The 25,022-nt window shown below is 39.2% G+C and overlaps 1 protein-coding gene across 2 annotated transcripts; it reads right to left on the reverse strand.

Moving 5' to 3' along the window:
- Window positions 1–24,345, reverse strand: sec63 (SEC63 homolog, protein translocation regulator). Of its 2 annotated transcripts, XM_017712969.2 has the most exons (21): window positions 24,155–24,345; window positions 20,696–20,795; window positions 17,440–17,554; window positions 15,253–15,365; window positions 13,694–13,755; window positions 13,520–13,578; window positions 13,329–13,379; window positions 13,102–13,210; window positions 9,486–9,580; window positions 9,215–9,347; window positions 8,952–9,044; window positions 8,226–8,371; window positions 6,929–7,076; window positions 6,756–6,838; window positions 6,591–6,635; window positions 6,292–6,354; window positions 5,918–6,085; window positions 5,672–5,833; window positions 5,265–5,465; window positions 1,048–1,152; window positions 1–523 (listed from the first exon to the last, which is right to left on the reverse strand). In XM_017712969.2, exons 1-21 carry the CDS (start codon window positions 24,276–24,278, stop codon window positions 386–388), a joined length of 2,313 nt encoding a protein of 770 aa, XP_017568458.1. In that variant the 5' UTR covers window positions 24,279–24,345; the 3' UTR covers window positions 1–385. The 2 variants fall into 2 exon arrangements, with proteins under 2 accessions (XP_017568458.1, XP_017568459.1); XM_017712970.2 differs by lacking the exon at window positions 6,591–6,635 and having other exon boundaries at window positions 386–523.
- Between the last annotated feature and the right edge of the window lie 677 nt (window positions 24,346–25,022).

Consider the following 25,022-nt stretch of genomic DNA (forward strand, 5'->3'; position numbering starts at 1 on the left):
TGCCTTTTTTGGGGAGAAGCAGTCTGTTTATTAGTCTTAAACGGCAGTTGGTCAAACACCTCTGATGAGGTGTAATGGTGCTGGCGGCGCTGCAGACACAAGCTCACAGCCATTTAGATCATGGAAGAAAAAAAAAAAAAAAGAAAAAAAAGAACCGACTGACATCCAACGAGTGGACATGTGAAGAACATAAATTGTGTGCACGACCGTTTGTCTGGAACCAAGGCAAGGATCACAGTCCATACCTCTCAAAAACCACATTCTTTCTGCGGTTACAGTGGTATGGCAGTGGCTTTGGACTGTCTGTGAAGGTGTTTGTGTGTTACAGAGATAGAGCGGCACATGGGTGCGTGAACCAAGTTCGAGTTCATGTGGGTTGGCTGGATTAATCGTTGTCTTCATCGTCTTCCTCAGACTCCTCAATGCCGTCACTGTCCTCCTGATCCTCCTCCTCTTCCTCAGTCTCTGGGATGTCCCACTGTGGGTGGTTATCCAGCATGGCCTTTGCTTCATGCACCTCCAACTGTGGATTGCAAAGACATGGTTGTTTGAGAACTAGAAAGCTTTCTTTTCATAAGTTGATGTACTGATCTGACAACTATATGAATAATCTACAGATCACCGACATCTAGAAGCTTTTAAAAAGGCAACAAAAATGTAACTGAACAATAAATAAACAAACATTTCATGTACGGCCTTTCAAAGATTCCAAAATTCTGAAATTAGGATGCCTCCCTGGTTTAAACTTAATTAAAAGATGTGTATGGATGTTCTACATTATATGTTTAATAAACAAGTATAAACAAGCAAACCTACTTTATCTCTAAACATAATATAAAATAACATAACCCATTAATTTCCATATACACTCAAACACCAAGTGTTTTGGTAAGGATGTGTCATGCTAAACACATTTTAATCGTTTTTCTAAAAATGTGGACAAATTTGTATCTGTGCATCAAAAATGCACATCATTCCTTTATTAAAATTTTCATTTTGAGGGTGTGGCCTTTTGCCAGCACTTCCAGAGAATTCAAAGAAACTGACCTTCAGTGGCTTGACCTTATCTAATCCCATATAGGAATCTGATCTGAGGATCACTGAATACTGATAGTTTCCTGTTTTCGATGGAGCAGGGAATTTCAGCTCAACCTGGGAAAATAAAAGATTATGATCATGACTTTTCATTCTTACATGATGGAATCAGGACTCAAAGTACATTTAAACATGCTCATTTGCTTATAAAATGAGAGGAGACTCATTGTCACCCAATCAGACTTTCAGTGCAGACAGTAAGCTTATGTTAGGGTGTGAATTATGGCACAAAATCTGACTGCCCTGTAACTGGCCCTTTAAATAGGCAGACACTGCAGCATGGAGGTTGCCTGGCAACAGGCTATGGGGAAAGCTGCTGTGGAGGAGATGCAGCGCACATCATTCCGTCCGTCTCTCTCTCTCTCTCTCTCTCTTACACACACACACACACACACACACACACACTAAAGCTCACGCACACAAACACATTCTATTTTCATGACAGGCACATTTTCTCAGATTGTATGCACATTCAACCTTTTGCATTCATTTTTAATCTAATGCATTCAAACAATTTACAATTACGCTGTAACACCCTCCCCCACAAAAATGAGTGAAAAAGCATCCTGCAAGAGCATTTTGGTAAAAACAAAATCCACACACAATACAGACAGTCACACAATCCACACTTTAATTAAACCACACTAAGCAAACTTATTCATATCTGCTAATGAAGAGATTGCTAGTCGCAACCATGCAGGCTAATTGCTTCTTGCCATAGTCCTCTTTATTTTGAATGAAACAGATGGGGAAAACTGGGAAACAGACTGCATTAGGTTAAAGCATAGAAAACACAAGCACATACACAGAATCCATCCCGTCAAACAGACATCTGAACTGAAATTGTACAGGATAAGCCAACAGCTACAGCACATTTTATTTCTAACATCTTAAGGTTTCTCACAATACAGATTCAACTGAATCCTCATTCTTACCAAAACAGACACTCAATCAGACACTGAGGCAAACGCATTGCCCATCACCAGATGCGTTTAATACTTACCTGAACACCTACCTGTAATACTCACCTGTTGTCTGTTTACTAGCAGAGTCAGCAAAAGGGAGGCAGATCAGATGGAGCTCACTTATGAGTGTGTCAGAGTCCACGGTTAGCTCACTGGAGGGGTAATGTCTCCAGCCTAGGTCTCAGGAAACAGAGTGAGACAGGTTAACGAATGTGCGCACTGTTAAGGCCTTATGAAATGGATTATGATTTTACCTATGTTTTAATCCACTTCTATAGCACAGCAACACCCCTGCAGAGTGGAATGGTTTAGCTCAGGTGATGCAGGGGTGGGGCTAAGCTTATAAGACATATGGGAGAAGATTGGCAAAAGGGAGGCTAGCTCGAGGATACTCACCTCAGACGGAGATTAAGCTGAGGCAAAGGGAGTAGAGCAAAGCTAAAAGTGTAGAGCTCTATGGCCTTATGGCCTAGGACTGATTATATTTACCTGTACTGCCAATGATTTGGATCCACATTTCAACCACCGTTTATTCTGGGTTTGCAGTTTTTCTTTAGCATGTTTTGCATGTTGTAAATTAATCACTCACCATTTACAAAGAACCACCCAGACTCATCCTGTCTTCAGCCTGCAACTGCATTCCACTTACCATTCAGTCACAGCCACTACCCAGTGACTGTCTCCTCATGGGGTTCGGTGAAGCATCATCATTATAGAGGCAGCGGTGTCTGGTTCCCTCGATGATAGTAATATTAAAACGACAACAGTATCTGGTTCCCATGATGCTCATCGCATCATAGCAGCAGCATCTACTTTCAATGTCTTCAGAGACCCACGAGGAGTGACGGAAGTGGCTGCAACAATTCACACTGAGGCGGTAGCAGTGAGCACGGCAACTGAGAAAAGCCGACACTGAAGAAGTGACAAACATGGTGGTGCCCACGTACAGCACAAACGGTGACAGAAGGGACTCTGAAAACTGTGTATAAAAGGACTTTGAGTCATTACGAGGCACATGTTGAGAAAAATGCCTCCTAAAAAAGCAGCAACAAGCTTGCATACGGAGGAGCAGAATGAGAGGGAATGAGCAATGTCAACAGCCGACGGCGTGAATCCACCACCAGGAGTACAACAGCAAGCATTGAGCAAGTCTGCGAGTTACTCGCCCAGCAGAGGAGTAAAGATGAGCTCATACATTGTGAAATGTCAAGACAAGAGCAAAGATGGTGGTCGCTTCAGCATCAGTTCGGACTTTTGCAAGGAGAAGTCCAGAAAAGCCAGTACGCGGCGAGTTTTGCACAGCACGAGGAACGTAGAGCAGAGTATGCAACCTCAAGCATGGATTTTAAGGACTTCACAAATGGCAACAGCAAGTCAAAGACAGTGACAGAAGGAGCAACCTACAGCGCAAATGGTATGGCAAGCTCCTAGAATGCCTACTTTGAAAGAGACTGATGACATTGAACACTTTATGGCTACATTCGAACGCTTAGCGCAAACTGCGCAGTGGCCTGTAGAGAGATGGGCACTTCACCCGATTCCTTTGTTAGAAGTCAAAGCAAGAGCAGCTTATGTTGCAATGGACACTGAAGACATGTGTGACTGAAAAGGTAAAGAACGCAGTACTCAATGTAAAAAATTAACAAAGAGACGTAGACTGGCAACACCATTATCACTGAACAATCCCTCAAGATGGCAAACTCTGAGCTCCGCAGCTGGATCATCAAACACAGCCCAACATCGTTGGATCAAGCGGTCACACTCGTAGAAGCATACACTGCAACAGGACAAGCTGAAGGAAAGTTCTGGCTGGGAGATCTGAGCACGCAATAGCACAGCAGTGCACCCTGTAAGTTTGGGGATGGTTATGTTAGTGGTTCTAAGCCTGAGGTTTTTAGATCATCCACTCAGGGCTACCGGCAAAGCTTAGATTTAAAAAAAAGCCAGAACTAGCTACATGAAACGTAGCCCAGATAAAACTTAGATGTTTTAACTGGAATAAAGTGGGTCATAAAGCTAACATATGCCCTAAGCTTCAGAGCAGTACTAACCAGCTATGTTATACATCTGCAAGAAAAGAGTTTTAAACCAAAAGAGCTCAGTAAAGATGTGATTTTAACCATCAAAGTATGAGACAATAAGCACAAAGCACTATTAGACACTGGTGCAAGTCAAACACTAGACTGTCTCCCAGAGACGCAGTTAAAATACACAGGAGAGCTCAGAGTTAAATGCATACATGGGGAGGAGCAGATTCACCCAACAGCAGAGGTTAACAATGAGTTAAACAGTTAAACATGTTTAATGAATGTACTGAATATTTACTGACGTGCTGGTAGATCTTTTAATTCAGAAGCAAAGTAAAGCGGAAGCTACGGTAATGACCCGTGCAAAGACTAAAAACAAAGAGCAAGAAAGTGCAGCACTAATGAAGAAACTCCCATTCTGTGAAGTCACCAAAAAGCGTAAATCTAAAGCTGTCGGAAGGCAGGAAAAAGTCAGAGGTACCTAGAGGCGTTCGCAGGGAGAAAGGTGAAGACAAGGCAGATGTCAACACCCTAGTTCAACTCATCTCGTGGTTAGGAATCCCAAAAGATTTTAACAGATCAGGGGTCTAATTTCATGTCCAAGTAGCTCACTGACGTTTTTAAACTACTGGGGTTTAGGGGTATCAGAACCACACCATACCACCCTCAGAGTGACGAGCTAACTGAACACTTCACCCAGACCCTGAAGTCCATACTTCGCCGTTTAGTCTTCGAGGTCGGAGCAGATTGGGACACATGGTTCCTGTATGTCCTGTTCTCATACCGGGTGGTGCCACAAGCGTCAATGGGATTTTCACCATTCCAGCTTCTTTACGGTAGAGAGGTGAGAGAAGCGTTAAGACGTCCTGAAAGAGGCCGAAGAAGGCGAGGACACAGCGCAAAGGCTGAACACTTTCTGACATGTCCTCAAAATGAGAGAAAAAAATGTCAAAGATCACAGAGCTTGTGAGGGACAACATGGAGAAGGCACAGCAACTGGTCCTGAAAAAGGATGGAGGAATGAGATTGTGTCGATTTCTCCAAACTGAACTCTATCAGCTTTCAATCCTTATGTAATAAGTACACTAAACTGTGATATGCAGAAATTTTTTTTACTACACCGTGATACATGTCCTCTCCATACTGCCTATTACTGCATTCTGCCCCTCTCTCTCACCTCCTCCGTGTCTTTGAGTGTGCAGACATGGTATGGCATGGACACAAGTGTCTGGTCCTTGCGGTCGGCGATGTAGAGCCACCACCACTCCTGCTTCTCCTCAGGAAAGTACAGGCTGTAGACTGGATGTGTGACCTTGGACTTGGTCTCCAGCAGTGCTCGTTCACGGCGCTGGATACTCTGCTGCAGAGCCTCCCACTCCTACAAGTCATATACAGACAGAAAAACTTATCACACATCTGCACAGCTTTCAACAACCGTTAACTGTCATCAACCTCCCCAATGTATCTATACAGAATGTAAACTATATGCACATGTACCTAAAATAACATTTGAATAAATATGCAATATAAACTAAACATATAGCAAACAATTTTACACTCAAGATTAATTTAAAAAACAAACACCTCTTCATCATCCCCTGCAATCTCATCAACCTCAGTGTCACTCTGTTTGTCGCTCTCTTCGTCTCTCTCGCTGGGCGAATCTTTGTTTCCCTCTGCTTCATCCGATTCACTGCCTTTGTCAGAAAGATCCTCCTCTTCCTCTTTTGCTACTACAGCCACTTCCTGTGAAAGGCACATGAGCAGCCATTTTAATGTTCCATGAACCAGAAGTGGATGACTAGCAATTTATATTTCACGATTGCTTACATTTCCTGCGACGTTGCCATTGGCCTGTTTGGCTTTGTCACCCTTGGCCTGCTGCTGGGAGACGGGCTTTTTCTTCGTCAGTTTCTTCTTTTTGGACTTGGCTGCTTTTTTAGCTCCTTTATGTTTGTTTTGCCAAACTTTAGTTTTGTTTTTAATGGCATCACCTTGCTGCAAATGATCAAAAAAAAAAAGATCAACATCAATGGCGATTTTAGACAATGAACAATTTAGGAAAGATATCTAATTGCAATATATATGAAAATATTGCAATTTTATGATTAAAATGTGATCACCCTTTATAAATAAAGCTATGGGCCTTATTCATTCATTAATTAAATTCTGAAATGTTTGAATAATTATTAAACCAGACATACTGCCTCCTCTGTGTTGGTCTCTTCTGCAGGTGCTTGAGGGTCCTGCTCCTTCTCAAAGACCTCCTGGACAAGAACACAACCACACATGTATGAATGAAGTGAATGAGTGAATATGAAATTAAGCTAGTCAGCAATGCTTTCAGAGTAAAATGCTTTCATAAAGGTTACTGTAATGTGCTTAAATCACTATACTGACCTCTTGTGGATACCACCAATAATTGCAAGCATGCCTGAAAAATTAATAGTGCCTAGAATGGCTGCAGTGTGCTAAAAACTGCCCAGAGCTCTTTACTGCTCACCTGAGGCTGAATGCTCCTGGTGTGTTTAAAATGAGCTTGCACTTGCTGAAAGCAAACAACAAGCAGCAAATTGCAGTCCTATTTGTCAACACTAAAAATCCAGATATTCATCCTGCTGGTTAATCATGAATGCGGCTAAACAGTGCATGCAAATGTATTACTTACAGCCATTTTCTTCCGTGTCAAGGTAACCGTAACTGTAACAATGGACCCTGCTGTGATGTTATTGCTGTCTTCATCATCCAGCACTGAAATGATACACAAACATACATACATTTTACATTCCTTGGTAACATTCCTTAAATGTTGGACACAGTCAACAATGCAGATCACCCAACCTTGAAGTTTGGTATCCATGGTAATGTGGGGGAAGCTTCCAAGAACGGCCATGACCTCATCATACTTTTCCTCTCCTAGAAATCTCAGCATGTTCCTCCTGTCAGAGTCCTTCAGACTGACCAAATCTTGAATACTCCGCACCTTATACTGAGAAAGTAATTGAGCGTGAAAATAATTGACTGATACAGACAATTAGATACACATAACACATAAACTGTGCCTTAAACGTATTGCGCTTTCCCCCTTCTGATACAGATAACTGATCCTTAAGTATCTGCTGATGGAGAGTATAAATATTGATAACTCTACCTAACCTAAGTGGCCTATAAATCCTAATATTATATAATTATAATAAGGCAGTGGACACATGTCTATAGAAATAATGGCACAAGACCGTCATTGTCAACTGCGCGCACACCGCAGACACAGGCTGGCTGTTAGCTTCTAGCCCCAGTTTAGCCTTTAGCATATCAATAGTCCAAAAGGCTGGCAGTTCCTCTCATGTGTCTCTCTAATGTTCGCTCCCTCGATAACAACCTCAACTAACATTAAACAAGACTAATTTACTACACAGAAGGTGGGAATGCGAGATTGCAGAAAGATCCCTGACTCAGGCAATCAGGTAAAGCACAACTGTTAGCATGTTTTACACTGTTTGTACATTGTGTTCTCCTTTATTTATGGCATAACTATTTAACTAATACCTTGGGAGAAATTCCACCCAGAATATCACCCCACTCTACCATTGCCTTCCCACAAATGGCAGATGAACATTTATACCATGGCTGTTCACAAATAAATAAATAAATAAAAATTAAATAAATAACAAAAACAAAAACAAATAAATCAGAAGTGCAGTCAGAAATCAAGTTAAAAGGTAGGTTACAACTCCAAAACCTGATCAGGCTACAGATTTAATTCTTGGTCCATGATTGCAGTAACATTCAGTTACCAGCCAGTGATTTTGAATCAAGAGAGTCTGACAAGTTTTATTGTCAATGGCTCAGCAGACAAAATTCACATAACATTTCTCTGTTTGTTACATAGTAACGAAAGACTCACATCGAACCTTGTTATGCATTTAGCCATGTAGTGATCTACAATGTTCAGTAAAAATTAAGAGTGAATTAAAGGTGATTTCAGTTCCTTCAAAACTCACAGAAATTCCAGAAATGGCTGACATATGTAATAGTGTCCTGAACCCACTTCAGTCACAGCATTAGAAAGCCAGAACACACCAACAATGAACCAACTCTAATCACCAAATAAAACACAAGAGATGTGCTTATTGGGTACCTTTTTAGAGATGCAGTATCTAAGGTGCTCCTCTTCAAAGTGGGGCAACTGCAGCAGAGGAGACTTGGCTTCCTGCAGTCCCTGAACCACCATCTGACTCAGCTTCATACAGTTCTCTATAGAAGTCAATCTAGGAGCACGAAAACCTGCACAAAACAGAGCAAAACAAAAAAAAAAAAATTAAAAGCTCTAGTATGTAAAATGTATGGTTTGGGAGACCTCTGATTGGAAATGAGTAACTGGACAACATGCAGAAGAACATTTTAACATCGGTTGTGATTCAAACCCCTTCCCTGAGCAGATGAATGTGAAAGAATACAAGTACTCAAAGAGAATTGAGTCTTGGTAAAGGATGTGTCTTCTGAGGATGCAAGTGAATTATCTACTATTGTTATCATATCTTTATTACTATAATGTTGATTTTGCATTTGACTACTAAATATTGAGCCAGACATTTTTTTCTGGGCCTGTGCAGGTAATGTTAATCTAAAAAGATAAATGATATGGTCTAAAAAACTTCCACAAAATCTGACCTGACACCTCAGTCTCTTAAAACACTAAGGTCTTATAGGGTGACTGACAGCAGTGCATGGACACTATATTTTAGCACGTCTTTCCTCCTGTCTAAGTAACAACAAAGATAAAAAAATAAAAACTAAAACAACTACAAAGGCTTTATACATAATGTCTAACTGCCAGTTCGATCTTGCGACTGTGTGCACATACCTCCTCTACTGGTGGCCATCATTGTGAGCTGGCAGCCAACGTTGATCATCTCCTGAAGCAAGGCAGGACACTTCTTCACTACAAACCTCTGATCTGAAAGACAGACACAAATACTTGAGTGAAAAAGAAAAATTGCCTGAAACTTTGCAACACACAAATAACTGTGAAAAAACACCTTGATATTCAATCTTTTTAAGACTATGAAAAAATATAGCATGGAGGTTCTTAAATGCATTGCCTAGGTGAGGGATTTTCATGCTTACCTTCTTCAATATTCTCAGACACCTCCATCCGAGCAAGGTGTGTGAGCACGAGAACACGGGCCTTCAGACTATAGGGGTAACAGAATGGAGGCTCCTTCTTCTTCACATTAATGTTCCCCAGCTCCCGAATCAGCTACAAACACAACATACTCAGTGATCTATACAGCTTTCAATTAACATGCTAACAAAACTGAACTAATATTTAGTGATACACCAATATTATAACAACATCCCAGTATTACATTTCTCATGTAACAACAGTGTCCTCTACCTGTGGAACTTCAATGTTGTCTGTTGGTCTTATAATAGCTTCTTTGTTGCTACGTGGGTCAAATTCGAATGCCGCCGTCAGCACCATCACTAACCCTGTGAAACAGTGAGGAGAGATGCAAAGCAGAGTCAGAAAGAAGACCATCTGTTTGGTCAAGGTGATGGCCAAATACTTCTCTGATATTAAAGACAGTAATAAAGACTGCGGAAATAAAAATGACAGCAGTGATGTTTGTGTAAGGTCAGGTTTCTGTGGGATACTTAGAGAAGTCAGTTATCAGGCTGAATAAGGACATTCTGTGATATATCAGTTCAGATTTTGAGTGAAAGCAGTGCTAGTCAGGTTTTTTTTTTTTTTTTTTTTTTTTAGACACAGTCCATAAGGTTAAAGTGTAGTAATATTTAGGCAATATAAATATTGTGAGTAGGGCTAATGATTTTTTCTATAAATCAGTTAATCTATCAACTATTTATACTATAAAACGAATGCTTTCTGTGAAAAACACCCTTTAAACGGAACAAATAACGCAAATTTGAAAATTCACCCTCAAAATATTAAAACGCTTTTGTTTACATTGATCTCAGCTGAAATTTTGCTTATTGAAAAGTATAAAACGAGTTAAATGAAGAAATCTTTTCATTATTAAAGAGTCACTAAATAGTTCAACTTTAATAGTTAAATTTATGATTTAATAATTATTTTAATTTAACACATTATGCTTTTTTTCCCCCATTCTAGCACGCAATCATTTTTCTATTACACATTTTTGACACTGTTTATACGACTCTAGTAGGCTATATCTGCCTCAGACATGTGATACATTGTTGGCTAAAGGTTTCTGCATTCATCATTGCTATTTTTATGGCTGGCATGACCAACTGGCACAATTGTAATTGCATGGCTGTATATTTCACAGATTTTAAGTGGGCAATTTAACTGCTCTGCTAGCATCCTAAAACAGATTTAACATCAACTCGTTCACTTTTTTTTTTTTTTTAACTCCCCAGGACAATTGGAAGGTCTTATGTCTGTAGCCTTACCATTTCATTACTGAACTGGTACAGCAGTAGTTATGCCACACTGTACTTAAACAGCCCTCACCTCTTCCATGAGATGGTTCTCTTTTCCAACATGTGGCTTAACATCACCTTTACATTAACCACTTAAGCTAGGTACATAAAGCATTTGCCAGATATCAACAGGAACAGAACATGTGTTGGAATGTGTAGGTACTTCAGCTTTAGTTATCTAATTTGTGCTTTGTTCGCTGTGAATTCTGTGGGTCTTGCTTCCTTAACTTCATCTTCATTTGCTGCCATTGTTTAAAACTCTCTGTGCCACACATGACTTATTGTGATGGAAACGACTGAAACATTGGCCCTTTGTGTTTAGAGTAAGTCTGCACAATAAATCATATTTCTATCATTATCACAATATGAGTTTCCACAATAAACACATTGTTTAGAGCTGCCGTGACAGGACAGATCAAATTACCTCATATACACAGCACCAGAGAGATTGCATTGCCGGCACAAACCATTAGAAGCCTTCTCTACGCTAGGCTCGAGCCCTGCTCTCCTATAGAGTAAACAAGTCACTTAACCATTTGGCTGAATAGGCAATTACAAAACACTCAGGTGCACAGCTCAACAACAACTCCATCCTGAAATACAGGCCAGTAAAAATGCATCAGATATTAGGATTGTTCTCACACCCAGCATTGTGTCAAGTGTGCGAGGCAGTAATGGCTACCGTCACGACAAACATATTGAATAACTAAATAAAACGCATAAAAAATAAATAAATAAGTACTCATTTTTGTGTGTCTACATAAAAAAATAAGTCTTCACATCAAAAGCTGTTACGGTAATGTTGACTGCTCATCGTGCTTATGTTATTTTATATTTTGCCATTGAAGGAGAAGGCAGTCAGATTTCTGTTTACACAGCCAAAAATAGAAAACAAAAAGGTCTGTATTTGCTTCACATCTAGTCCTAAATACACTATTTTAATGAAAAGTTATCACTTCTCATATTGTCACTGTGATATCCATCAATTCCACACAACATTGCATTTTACATTCATATCATGCAATCCAAGTTTTGAGTGTATTGAAATTTGTCAGCATTAACCCATATGTTAAGTTCTTCATTCATAGCTTTAACATGTGTCCCATAAGCTATTTACTATGCATATCTATTTCAGTATTTAAATTAAGTACAACTTCCTAAATGTATTCCCTTTGATGCTGCCAAGAGTTCATAACTTAAGTAAGCCACGTTTGGGACAGCTGTAAGTGCAAATGTATTTAAATCAGCACAAAATATACTGGCATTCCACAAAAAGGCCTGCATAGGCATGAATACCTGAATCCAAACCACACCTGCAATTCTGAGAATGTAACCCTGTTAGGCCCAATTGGTACTGCAAACCCATGTGTGCACACCAAAAGACGGATTATTGCAGACACACTTTCAGTGCTTGAGTTGAGACTTCAAGCTGAGCTGAGCTTTTGCTGTAGGTTTAACAAGTGCTAGGAAAGTGCTCTGACAGCGACATTTGTTTCTGTCTATTGGCTGCTGCAAAATGCCTCCACAGTAAATGTGTCACTGTAGAGACAACGTGCCAGTCATCCTGCCATCACAGCTCAAAATACTGAAGCTCTACACTGAACATGACCATGGTGCTTTTTATCTGATGCAACATCCTGTTTCTGCTGCTTCTAGAAGAGAGATGTCCCTGTCTAATTTGAAGGTCCTGATAGATTTAAACAGCTCTGGATGTCCACTCTTAGTTTAAGTCCAAGTTCCACTTCTGAAGACCGCATTTGTTGTTGAAAAAGATAAACAAACATGAACACCAGGGAGTCGTATATGGCAGAAAAGCAAGCCATTTTTGAAGCTGAGAGAAAGAGGTGTGCATAGCCATGATGACAATTTGGAATGTACTAAAAAACAAAGACACGACTGGTGTACTAACAATGAGTTCAGCCAAGAAAAACAAACAGCAGCAGTTCATGACAGAAACATTGTAAGAGCTATAAAGAAAAACACAAAAACAACAGTCAGTGACATTAAAAATAATCTCCATAGGGCAGGGGTGAAGGTATTTACCATCTGAAGAACACTTTGAGAGCAGAACTATAGAGTCCATACCACAAGATGAAAACCACTCATCAGCAGTAAGAATAAGAAAATTGGAATTTGCTAAGAAAAAGAGCAACAGTTCGGTGTTGTCAGTGGGTCACCAACTTGATGCAGTTATGGCAAGCAAGGCATATGGGTGGACTACCATCAAAGGTGCCATGGTCCAGGCTTATAAATATCAATACAATGAATTAAAAGCTGAAATTCTGATCTACTGTCTGATATTTTCCTTTTGATCTCAAGGCCAAATGTCTTCAGTGTTGGAAAAAACAAAAGAATATATATATATATATATATATATATATATATATATATATATATATATATATATATATATATATATACACACATATACACACACACATATACACACACACACACATATACATTAATCTACAGGTGCAGAGCTCTTTCCAACATATCAAATTTTATTCCCTCAGGGACATACAAACAACAGAATGTGCACTTACGCTTCATGTTCATGGTGGGTGTTTTGTACATAAAGTGCATGAAGAGCTGAGTTGTGTTAATGAGGATCTGATCACCACTGTAGCGAATAGAACGGTACCACCACGTGCCCTAAAACACAGAGACATATACATATATACTATTTGTACTGATAAAATTTTATTAAGGTACACACAGGCATTAACGGTAGGATTTCAAAGAAACTCTAGTAATAAAACAAGTATCTCACCACAACCACAGGAAGAATGACCATAAAAGCCAAACCATACACCAACAGCACCTGTAAACCACAAACACAGGTCAACAACACAGGCAACAAACAACAATGATTCGTTTGGGTGTTTCATATATATGAAACAATGTGGCATCTTAACTTTAGAGACAAAGAACAAACAACTGATAATATCAGAGACATCCTACCAACATAGAGTTCTTCTGGTCAACAATCCATGCAGGGAGGGCAATTCCAAAACTTGTGACTGGACAGCAGAGCGTTCAGAAAGCAAAAAGAGAGGAGACACAGACAGAATTTCAGCTTTGTAATGCAAAGACAGAATTAACTATTAAAAAAAAAGTCATGTTTAGGGTCTTCACCTCTAGGGCCATCTGGGTTGCCATAGGTCTCCCAGTTTTTCCGTGATTCCTCATTAGTTAAACTGTGAAAGGAACACAGCAGAAACCCATTCAGTTTGTACACAGTACTCCGTACTAGGCATCGGAGAAAATAATACTTAAATAGCAATTTATCTGGGCAGTTACTATTTATATACTAAGACAAACACTAACATTAGCATCACTACAAATGACATTAATACACTACGTGGTGGGCTCTATGCATGGCAATGTGTTCAAGTGACCATTTTCAAACCTCTTCCCATGGTACCCTGGTATTGTTTGCAGTTAAAACTTGATACCTGATGCAGTAAATCTCTGTTTTATTATGTTAAATCAAAATTGCTGGTGATTTTACAAAATCTACACAATGGCTACACAAGGCATCCAGGAGACATCCGGAACTATCAAATTAGCTCACAACATAACTATATTTTGTTAAGACGAACGTCTTTACTTCGAATGTACTATACTTTAAAACCAAAATCCAGATTATGGCATGACTGAAGGCAGGCTTGAAAAGTATGTTGAAAATGTATAGTTTCATATTAAAAACCAATTAGGTATGCGTAGTTTCATGTTTCAGCCACTAAACAGTTCTGGGTCAAAAAAAATAAAAAGATTTATAAAAAAATCACTTAGCTTTTGTGAAAGAAAAAAAAAGTCAAAATCTAAGACTAAATATGATTAAATCGATCTACAACAAAGTGTTGAATAATAATCAAATAAATAAATAAATCAAAACTAATCAAATTATTTGTAATGAAAATGGGAAAAATGAACCGTGTAAAAATATCAACCGTGTGAAAATATTTTCTGGTTTCTATGAAGGACAACAGACGAGTTGTAATCACTGCTCATGCCAAGTATTAAGAGCCCCAGCACTTCTGGTCTGGTAACACTTCACAACACAACTCACTGGATATGCAAAACACAGCACAAAAAAAAAAACCCCAAACCAAAAAAAAAAAAAAACAGAAGCAAAGTCTTTTGTTAGGCAAAGCCATCTATAGTCTCTGTATTTAGAATGATGCAAAAAATAAAAGTGCAAAGTACAACTAAAATAATTAATGGAATTCACTGACTTGGATGATCAACTGTCTTCTGATGCCGAGGACATTGGATTTTGTTACAGTGTAGTCTATATACTGCAATAATTATACTAATTTTATTTTATATAAATTATTTGTCAGATTTTTTGTGAAGCTTTAAGAAATTTAAGGAACAAAAATGCAAACAATCCAGCTCAAGCTTCTGTTGTGGCACACAAAAAGAACTCATTTTAATAATGTGCAAGCTAACACAGTGAAGCTGAAGTGATCAAAATGTCCTTGAAAACAGATGCTCCACATTATTAATAAAACTTTTATAGCTCGTATCTGTTGAAGCCAGAGTTTGTGTGGGCTGGGGCCCATATCCAACACAGTGTAACACATTGTGTTCAGAGCAACTGTTTCCAGTTTGGGGCACAACAGCCAAATGGACAGAAGTGCTATAAATAAAACAGAACAATGAAGCTTAAACAGTGTGACAATCCTTACGCTGAGTAAGCTTTAGCTATCTTCATGAACATGGCCTCATCTCCTCCTTTGTCAGGATGGTATTTCAGCGACAGCACTCTGTACTGCTTCTTAATCTCAGACACAGATGCCCCCTTGACAAATACAAAACATCAACAGTTAGACCTCAGTAAGTACCTATTCTGCAGTGCAACACACAGCATCTGAGAATGAACAGTGAGGAGAACACACTCCTTATGGTGCCTCGAAAAGAAATCTTCACATAGCAATGAATACAACACATGTTTGTACAGTCATATACAAAAGTATGAGCATCCCCCAATTACACGTTTTGTTGATTTTCTAAATGAAAATAAGATAAAGCATCCTCTACAGGGAACAAAGAAGAATTCAACCAGTTTTAGATCAAGACATAAGCTAAGTAATTCAGTAGTTTGATATGAAATGCCCCAGTCTAGAGAACGTTGCTGAGTCAGTGGTGGTGACAGGAACCAGATGTCCAAAGCAGTTATGTCTTTAAAAGCTACAACACACAAAGCTATTACAGAAAATGATTACAAATACTTTGCATGATGCTTTCGGGATTGTTCGACAGTTTTGAGATGACAGAATGAGGATTTTGGCCTAAAACATTTACTTTTTTAAATCAGCATGTTATCATTGTCATGATAGTTAAAATGGCTATATTTGTGCTGTAGACACAAATATACATGTTTCCACTAGCAGGACTGAGATTTCAGGATCCTCAGTACATCACCCCTCCTTCTTGCCAGCAATTAGCAGGACCATAGGTCAAGCTTTATTATGTTGATTCACAGAGAAGCACTGAGGCAGCAGCTATGTGGTGCATCCAGAAAGCCTACTAGAACTACTAGAAACATCTCTCTTTCTCTCCCCATCTCTGTACATATATAAATATATAATATACTGATTGATTGTTGTTTAGTGTAATATCTTCATATCATTATCATCAGTATATTTGATTTTCTACAGTAAATTAAAAATAAAAATGTTTTGTTTCATCATATAGATAATTATAAATACCGTTTTTGGATAGTTATACAGTACTACTAAATTGTGCCGTGTCTCTGTGTGTGTGTGTAAAATATTACAAACTCGTTTTTATTTTTATTTATTATTGGTGTTATTAGCATAAATAGCGCTTACGCAAATTCAAACAGAATGCAGAACTGAAAGTGTTCGATTACGAAAATAAAGCGTTTACTACGACAGGCCGACAACACACCTGCACCAAGCATACAGGCAAAAGATGGAACAGTTTGGGAAAAGGTTGACATCGAAAGAGAGAGGGAAAGGGAGAGATTCTCCACACAGGTGTACAGATCTGATGGTGCAAGGCTGATGGTGTATGCCCCCAAGACAAACAAAACAGTCTGCATTCTCAGCACTATACACCAATACACCAAGATTTCCAATGACCGCAAAAGGAAACCAAACACGGCGTATACAGTGCGCTGTGTTCGATTACGAAAAATATCATTATATAATAGTTTTTCCAATAAGAACAAAAATAAATGTACAAAGAGCGAGATTCAGACTGTAATTTTTTATTATTTACTCTATTGAATACGCCCTTGAATTATAACTTTTGAAACACAATTCTACAAATTTTCCGTTGCGCTGTAGCATCGGTAACAAACTCGGGTTGTAACTTCAAGTTCACCTTGAAGTTGTGTCACGTTAGGTGCTTTGGGAGTTGTACGAGCTTTCTGTGAGCATGGGGGTTGGTGCTTCCAAAGCATTCCTTATCATTACCAAGACAATTGGCGTTAATCACTTCACAGCAGGGGAGTGGGCTACAGGATGGCTGATTTCCCTTACGAAAATTTTCATAGCATTAGTTATTCTAGTGTTAAACATGTTTAAAAAAAAGGCAAAAATCAGTGAAAATCCACTTTAAATCTGGCATTTGTCTGCAAATATTAGAGCAGACTTCTCATTTATAAGTTGAAGTTAAAAGTACCAGGGGGAAAAGAACTCATAAAATATAAAAATGTGCCATAACATTTGAGCAGGCCACATTTTAGCTTTGACCCCCACCCAGCCAAATACACAACTGAGCATATCAACAGTAATTGCACATACCTTCACTTAGAAAATTAAGAAAACCTCATTAGCTTGGGGCACCCAAACTTTTGCAGAGGGCTGTACTGTAAACCACTGTAGAAAGAAAATGTTGGGTCTTACCGCATCCAGATTTAGGACCTCATAGGGGTTATACTCCTGGTACTCACGATCTAATTTAGACACCTTATAGGCCAGGAAGATAAATACTGCCCAACCAAACAATAGGGCCGCTTTTCTGTTGAAGTTCAAAAACAAATACAAAGACATATTTATATGTGTAACAAAAAACGGGTAAACAGTAAATTTAACAGTTGATTACTCATTCTCTTTACACAGCATCAAACAGAGCCTCTAAATCTAATCCCCCGCCCCCACACTTACACACACACACACACACACATATACATATATGTATCATAACAGGTATATTTTACATAGTTATAGCTTCCAAGGCAACATTATGGAGGAAGTTTCAACTTCACAAAAGGCAAGTTTGAACATTCATGTATCATTTATTAAAAATGAACTCTAACTAAAAACACAAATCATTACGATCAATGCGACATTTCAGTGTGATTTTATCAGTGTGATGAAACCCTCCTGCAGAGTTGTATCTGTCATTTGATCTGGAAACAGCTCTCTAGAAAAAAAGGCTTCAAGGAAATTGTCATGTATTCTAAATTATGAAAAATTTTTGTATTAAGAAAAATAGCAGTTCTCAAAGCTGTACATGATTATATTACTATAGTTAGGGCTGTCTAATCCTCATTCAACACAATCACATGTGTGCTAATTGCTCTAATGTGACAAAGATCGTGTCCATTTAAAAACAGTAATTGTACAAAATAAGCTTCATTAGAATGCATTCTCTAAACTCAACTGGACCTCAACTTTCATGTGATGAACATGAAAATAACATTGTCATCACCAACTTCCACTGAGAGCAGCAGTTTTGTATGATAGCTAAACGTAGCTGGAAATAACTTATGAAGCGAGCCATCAAGAAAAGCTGCCATTTAAAAGCAGTGTTTGAATGAAAGGGTTACAGTTGTAGAGTCATAGCAACAGAGTGTGAGCAGGCATGTTTCAGGCTGGAACTACGGAACAAGAAAATTAACTGCATTAAATTTGTGATGCTGATAATTTGTGTCAAATGTGCTACATCAGGGGTATTCAATTAAAATCAATGAGGTCATTTATTGCAAGTATTCTCTTTTCAGAGCAGCCCGTGTGCGCATCACTCACTCGACTTTCAGTGCTCATCGTAATGCACAGATTTGATTGGCTATGTAGCATCACGTATGATATGTACAAGACATGCGATTGGTCTGCGAGTTTCCAGGAAAAGTAAACCAGTACCATAAAAGCTAGAAAAGTTACACTGATTAAAATATGACTACCCCACCGAAGTTAAACAATTCTCCATAGTTTATCGGTTATAGGTCCAGGTCTGCATAGGACAGCGTCTGGGTCCAGACTCGGACCACGGTCCGCCTATTAATGACCTCTGTGCTACATTATAAAAATGATGTTTAATGAAAATGTGACATTGTTCATAAGATTTTTTTTAAGCACAGTCTTACAGACACAGTCTTACAAGCTACTGAAATGCCTTCAGCCCAAAGCTGCCAATGCCCAAGGGACATCTGCACAACAGCCTGCCCTTCAACGGTTGAGGTTTACAGATTCTCAAAGGAATTGTAGTTTTTTTTTAATATGTGCTTTATTGAATTTTATATATATATATATATATATATATATATATATATATATATATATATATATTTTTTTTTTTTTTTTTTTTTTTTTAAACCTGCATGAATTATGCAGCTCATGTTACTACTCTTACTGTTCTCATGCCCAACACAAAAAAACAAAGATCTAAAAATTACATCCATCTCTTAACTCCGTAAGTGCACTACAATGACTGGTGATGAGGTGCATTGGTTTGACAATATTTAAAGCACTTTGAGAAACGACTGTCAGTTGAAAGCACCTCTATTAATAGCTGCTGATACACCAAAACCATAACTTACAATTCATCTCTTTAAAAGGTCCAAACAGAAAGTATAATTATATTCCTTCTATCTTTGCCGTGAGAGCTACACTTTACTGCCAAAAGTATTCACACATCTGCCGTCACAAACATATGAACTTAAGTGACATCCCATTCTTAATCCATAGGGTTTAATATGATGTTGGCCCACCCTTTACAGCTATAACAGCTTCAACTCTTCTCAGAAGGCTTTCCACAAGGTTTAGGAGTATGTTTATGGGAATTTTTGACCATTCTTTCAGAAGCGCATTTGTGAGGTTAGACACTCATGCTGGACGAGAAGGCCTAGCTCGCAGTCTCCAATCTAAATAATCCTAAAGGTGTTCTATCGGGTTGAGGTCAGGACTCTGAGCTGGCCAGTCAAGTTCTTCCACAACAAACTCGCTCTTCCATGCCTTTATCAACCTTGCTTTGTGCACTGGTGTGCTGTCATGATGGAACAGGAAGGAGCCATCCCCAAATTATTCCCACAAAGTTGGGAGTATGAAATTGTCCAAAATATCTTAGTCTGCTGAAGCATTAAGAGTTCCCTTCACTAGAACCAAGGGGCTGAGTCCAACTCCTGAAAAACAACCCCCCAGATTCGGCACTACAGAAAAGACATTTCCACTGCTCTAGAGTCCAGTGGCGGCACTTTACACCACTACATTTGATTGCAGCTGCTCGACCTTGGAAACCCATTTTATGAAGCTCTCTCCGCTGTTCTAGAGCTAATCTGAAGGCCACGTGAGGTTTGGAGGTCTGTAGCGATTGACTGAAGAAAATTGGTGACCTCTGTGCACTATGTGCCTCAGCATCCACTGATCCCACTCAGTCATTTCACATGGCCTACCAGTTCGTGGCTGAGTTGCTGTCGTTCCTAATCGCTTCCACTTTGTTATAATACCACTGACAGTTGACTGTAGAATATTTAGTAGCGAGGAAATTTCACGACTGCATTTGCTGCACAGGTGGCATCCTACCACGGTGCCATGCTGGAATTCACTGAGCTCTTGAGAGCGACCCATTCTTTCACAAATTTTTGTAGAAGCAGTCAGGATGCCTAGGTGCTTGGTTTTATACACCAGTGGCCATGGAAGTGATTGGAACACCCGAATTCAATGATTTGGATGGGTGACCGAACACTTTTGGCAATATAGTGTATTTTTACCCATTTGTACATTGAAGAAAGAAAGAAAAAAAGGAAGAAAAAAAAAGTATTAGCATCATGAACAAGATTTTTAGCACAGTATAAGCCCAGTACCACCTTGTAGTACTGATGCACCCATCACTTTGTCTCTCAAAAAAAAAAAAAAAAAAAAACCTCAAAATCATACTTACTTTAGTGTTGGGACAATGCTCTGCTGCGATTTCATAAGCCGAAGCCGATACCACAAACATCTTCCATGAACTCTTCTCAAGCTCTTCAACCGTAATTGCTCTGCAAGTACAAAACCAACTAGTAAGTAAGCAGCATTTATCAGCTACATGATGTAAGTACCTATCATTTCCAATAGCCCCACAGAACTATGACCATTAATACTATCAGTGCTCTGTATACCCTTTTTCCCCAGTATTTATTGTTCTACAAGTTACCCAAAGGGGGTCAGCCTCCTCAGGACTACACACAGGTCTACTAAATACAAAATCAATTTCCAGGAAGCCCAGTTCAACCTGCATAGTTCAATTAAATATTAACTATAACTCCAATTTTAAACTCTGAGCTACAATTGATGATAAACCAGGTAGGTGAATTAAGAGGTTCGCAAACTAATTTTGACAATCTCTCATCGACAACAACATATCAAGTCAGTAGAAGACTACCTTAAACTAGGGCTGAAAGATTCATCATTTTTTATATCAAAATCGCAATTTGAAAGAGTGCAATTTTTAAACCCCTAGAGCTGCAGTTGTTTTATAGCATGTATTATGAGCAATGTTGTCCAAATAACACAGAGCTTGTGAACTGTAGACAAGTTAGGCCAATCAGAAGGTACAAAACACCCATGTTCTGTATGTGACATCCCAACCACTACACAATGATTCAAGGATTCAAGGAGATTTTATTGTCATTCGCATCACATGGTACATGAGGTGGAACGAAATTAAGATCTCATGGTCCAGTTTACACCCAAGAGCTGTTATTAAAATAGATAAATAGTACACAAGAGAGGGAGAGTAGGAGAGTAGGCAGTTAGCAGCAATATGAAGTCCAGAGTGCAAGTTTGCTATAGCAGCATGATATTGAGCAGCATGATGCGCTCAGCATTCCAGCTTTATACCAGAAAAAGTGGATATACAGTTCCTCTTGGCCAAAAACAGGCCTGGAAATGAATTTATAGAAAATAGTTGCATTTAAATTGCAATGACAACATAGGTCAGAAAAACTGCAATAAGTTAATTTCCCCAAATCATTCAGCCCTCCCCTAAAATGTACCAACAGCTCACTAATGAGCAAATCTAGCCTTGTAAAACTCTCTACTGAGGATACTGTGGCTGCTTTGGCAGTTTCTGCTTGGGGCTTTAAGGTCTTACAGTTTTTCTAAACTATATCTCTTGAGGCCTCCTGCACTGCACATTTTAGTGTTCTACCTGCTCTTAACAGTTTGCTCAACCCACCAATTCACTACTGAGACCTTGTAAGCAGTACAAATGTGTTATTTAGCATAGGAAGAACAAACATATGCATAGTAGGGAATTTTTTTAACTAAGATTGGCGTTCTTTGTTAAAAATATCTGACTCCATGAAAGAATAGAAAATAAATGTTTTAGGAGCAAAAACATTGGCTAACACTGTTTTACTGTTCCTTAATACAAATACAAGAGAACAAAAAAAGGTAGAAAGACATCTCTTTTGTTAAACCAAATTATTACAGCACTGTATTGAACAACATATATTATATCCATATGTGACATATGCTAAAACTTCATGCCAAGCCACACCTACGTACTTAAAGATTTAAAACTGCCTTTATTTCCAGGACAAACCTTTTATTAAACATTGAAAGGCTTCCTAAATAGATTTACCAAGAAAATAAAGGTAAAATTTTAAGTACAAAATGCAAGAGTGCCTTGGTGTGAAATGTACTTTTAGTAATGGTATATCCAGCCCTGCGACCAATTACTAATTCCATTAGCACATACGCTGACTGTTTCGTTACACTCTCTCTGGAGCCCAGCAAATGAGCACTAATCAGTAGCTTAAACGGAAAGTCCACTGTTTTTGAAAACATTCTCTATAAATAAACAGATGCGCAAGTCGTTCAAAGTGGTTTGATATGAATGCTTTGTTCTAGAAAAAAAAAACTTGAGTCACAACTGTTCACAGTGATGATGATGGGAACCACACATCCACCTCTAAAAGCTTCATCCACGCATTTATGATGGAGGGATATAGGAAAGGTGCTCTAAGGCAGTGATTCAACCTCAGTCCTGGAGGCCCACTGCCCTGCACTTTTTGGTACGATCCAACTAATCAGCTCATTAACAGCCCGTTACTGAATTAAAGTGGGTGTGTTAAACCAGGAAAAGCACTAAAGCAATAAAGTTCCCAATATTTCCTTTCAGATCTATATCTGTTTTACCATGACATTGTGGATAGTAAATAAAATGCCTATAGTTGTACTACTGACATTATGACCCTTGGTTCTTATGGCCACCACTGTAAATAAATCAAAATTTTACAATAAACCACTGCACATCAAACTCCGCAACCGCCTATATGGCAGACAATGTAGTGCATATGTTAGCACAAATCTGTGATCAGTTACCCTGTCGAATCAGATACTGGGCTACACTTCGTATCACCAAGTAACTTAGAACAACCTCCAATTCGACACGTCATGCAGGGGACGCGATTGCTTGGACACATGAGCTGGCGGGTGGCCAGATAGGTTAACTATTTATAAGCAGGATTTGTTTCGTTCAGCCCGTTGCTGACAAGTTAGTTTACATTAGGTACATTAAACATTACAACTGCCATAAATCAGAGGCAGAGGTGAAAACCTGCTTTCCCCCGCTAGTTTGTTAGCTACCTTCAATACGAATACGACGAATGCCAGCATCGTGAACTTAGCACTGCAAGAACACTTTCCTACGCTTTTCCTCAACTAGGTTAGGTTAAAACGCGGAGCTGACCGGTGGGCGCACCTAGCAATCAGCTTGTCAAAAAGTCAAAGCATTCAATTTTAACATACAAAACCTAAAAAAAGTCTAAATCCCGCAATCCAGCCACAGACCCCCGTGCGTGGCATCATATTAGCTAGTTCAGCATATTAAACTGCTAACCTAGCTCACTAGTATTAGCTAGCGAAACGTTTATCGCTGTTCGTGTGTAATGCACACAGACCTTAAACCTGTCCGTTGAGCTTCCAATTCAGTTTTACTGTTGTGGTCACAGTGGCAGAAATGTATAAGGAAGACGGGACAAACGGTGATGAAGCCGCCCGTGAACATCAATACAAGAAGTTTGCATACGGTTCCAACTGTAGCTAGAAGAGGCTAGCTAGCTAGCCATGTCAACAACACACGAACCAAACACGTTTCGCGTAAACTGTTACCTAACATAGTAACGTTAACCCACTAGCTACAAAATGAGACGTATCGCAACCGTGTGCTTTTCACAAAGAACTTCACACCCAGTTACACTCGTGAGCGAGAGTCCGGTCTTCTATAAGGGCTGTTATCGGTTATCAGGTAGAGGAGCGATAAGGCTTCGCGTTAGCACACGGTTAGCTGTTAGCGTTCACTACTTAGCTGGCGATGTTTTTCTCGCCTGTAACATCTTTCTTGTAGCCTCACCTGCATTCTGATCCCGCGGCCAGAGGTAATAGGTGGCTGGGATGACGATTAAGCCAACGAAGGACGTGAGGAAATAAAAAAATGTATTGCCACTGTCGTCGTACTGAAACTGCTGCCCAGCCATTTCGTAGCAGCGCCTAAGTCGCCCGCTTCTGCTCCGCCACCTCTCCTCCTCCTCCGCCCCTCAGCTCGGGCTAACCGAGTCACAGAACTTGCAGAGATTTGTAGAGATGAGCATTGCGGTGTCGGCAATAGCTTCCGGTTTTCTCAAACGCTAGAGGGCGTTCCCAAGTGAGTCCAAAATGAATGGGTTGTTATGGAGCATTTAAGCAAAATCATAGTTTAGAAATGCTTAAACATTTTTAATGTAAAATAATGCAATCGTTTCCTGAACAGTGAATATAATAAAACATTTTAAGGCCTCTGTTAAATTTTTAAGAGCTTTTAAACTCGAGCTATATGAGTTTAAAACGGCGCCTCATGTAGGTCCATGACGTCAGTGAGCGCGACCAGCCAATGAGCTGCTCCGCTCGCCAATCAATCATCACACCCGAGCAGTAATGCCCGCCTCCTGCTGCCCAAAACCCGTTTGCTGTATAAAAAACGAAATATATAGTTGAGTTTTCTTTGCCTTTTTAGTGAAATACATCCTTCTACTTTATAAAATTAAAGAAACGTTCTGCGGAAATAATAAGAAACTATTTTAACTTTTCGTTTTTAGCCGCTGGGCTCCATTCACTCCCATTCACTGAGGGACTCAGTCGCAGCGCCCTCTGCTGGTTAACAGTCCTGTTTTTTGATATAATGGGGGAATAAGAAGTGGCCAGGCTCCTCATAAACCGGCTTTGACTGACTGCTTAATTTCGCT

Source organism: Pygocentrus nattereri, chromosome 4 (genome assembly GCF_015220715.1).
Source record: "Pygocentrus nattereri isolate fPygNat1 chromosome 4, fPygNat1.pri, whole genome shotgun sequence".
Lineage (NCBI taxonomy): Eukaryota > Metazoa > Chordata > Actinopteri > Characiformes > Serrasalmidae > Pygocentrus > Pygocentrus nattereri.

Coding starts and splice junctions, on each gene's coding strand:
- sec63 (XM_017712969.2), bottom strand. CDS start 24,278: ATGGCTGGGCAGCAGTTTCAGTACGACGACAGTGGCAATACATTTTTT. Junction 13,579..13,693: donor CAACCCAGATGGCCCTAGAG/GTGAAGACCCTA, acceptor TCTGCTGTCCAG/TCACAAGTTTTGGAATTGCC. Junction 5,466..5,671: donor TTGCAGGGGATGATGAAGAG/GTGTTTGTTTTT, acceptor TATGACTTGTAG/GAGTGGGAGGCTCTGCAGCA.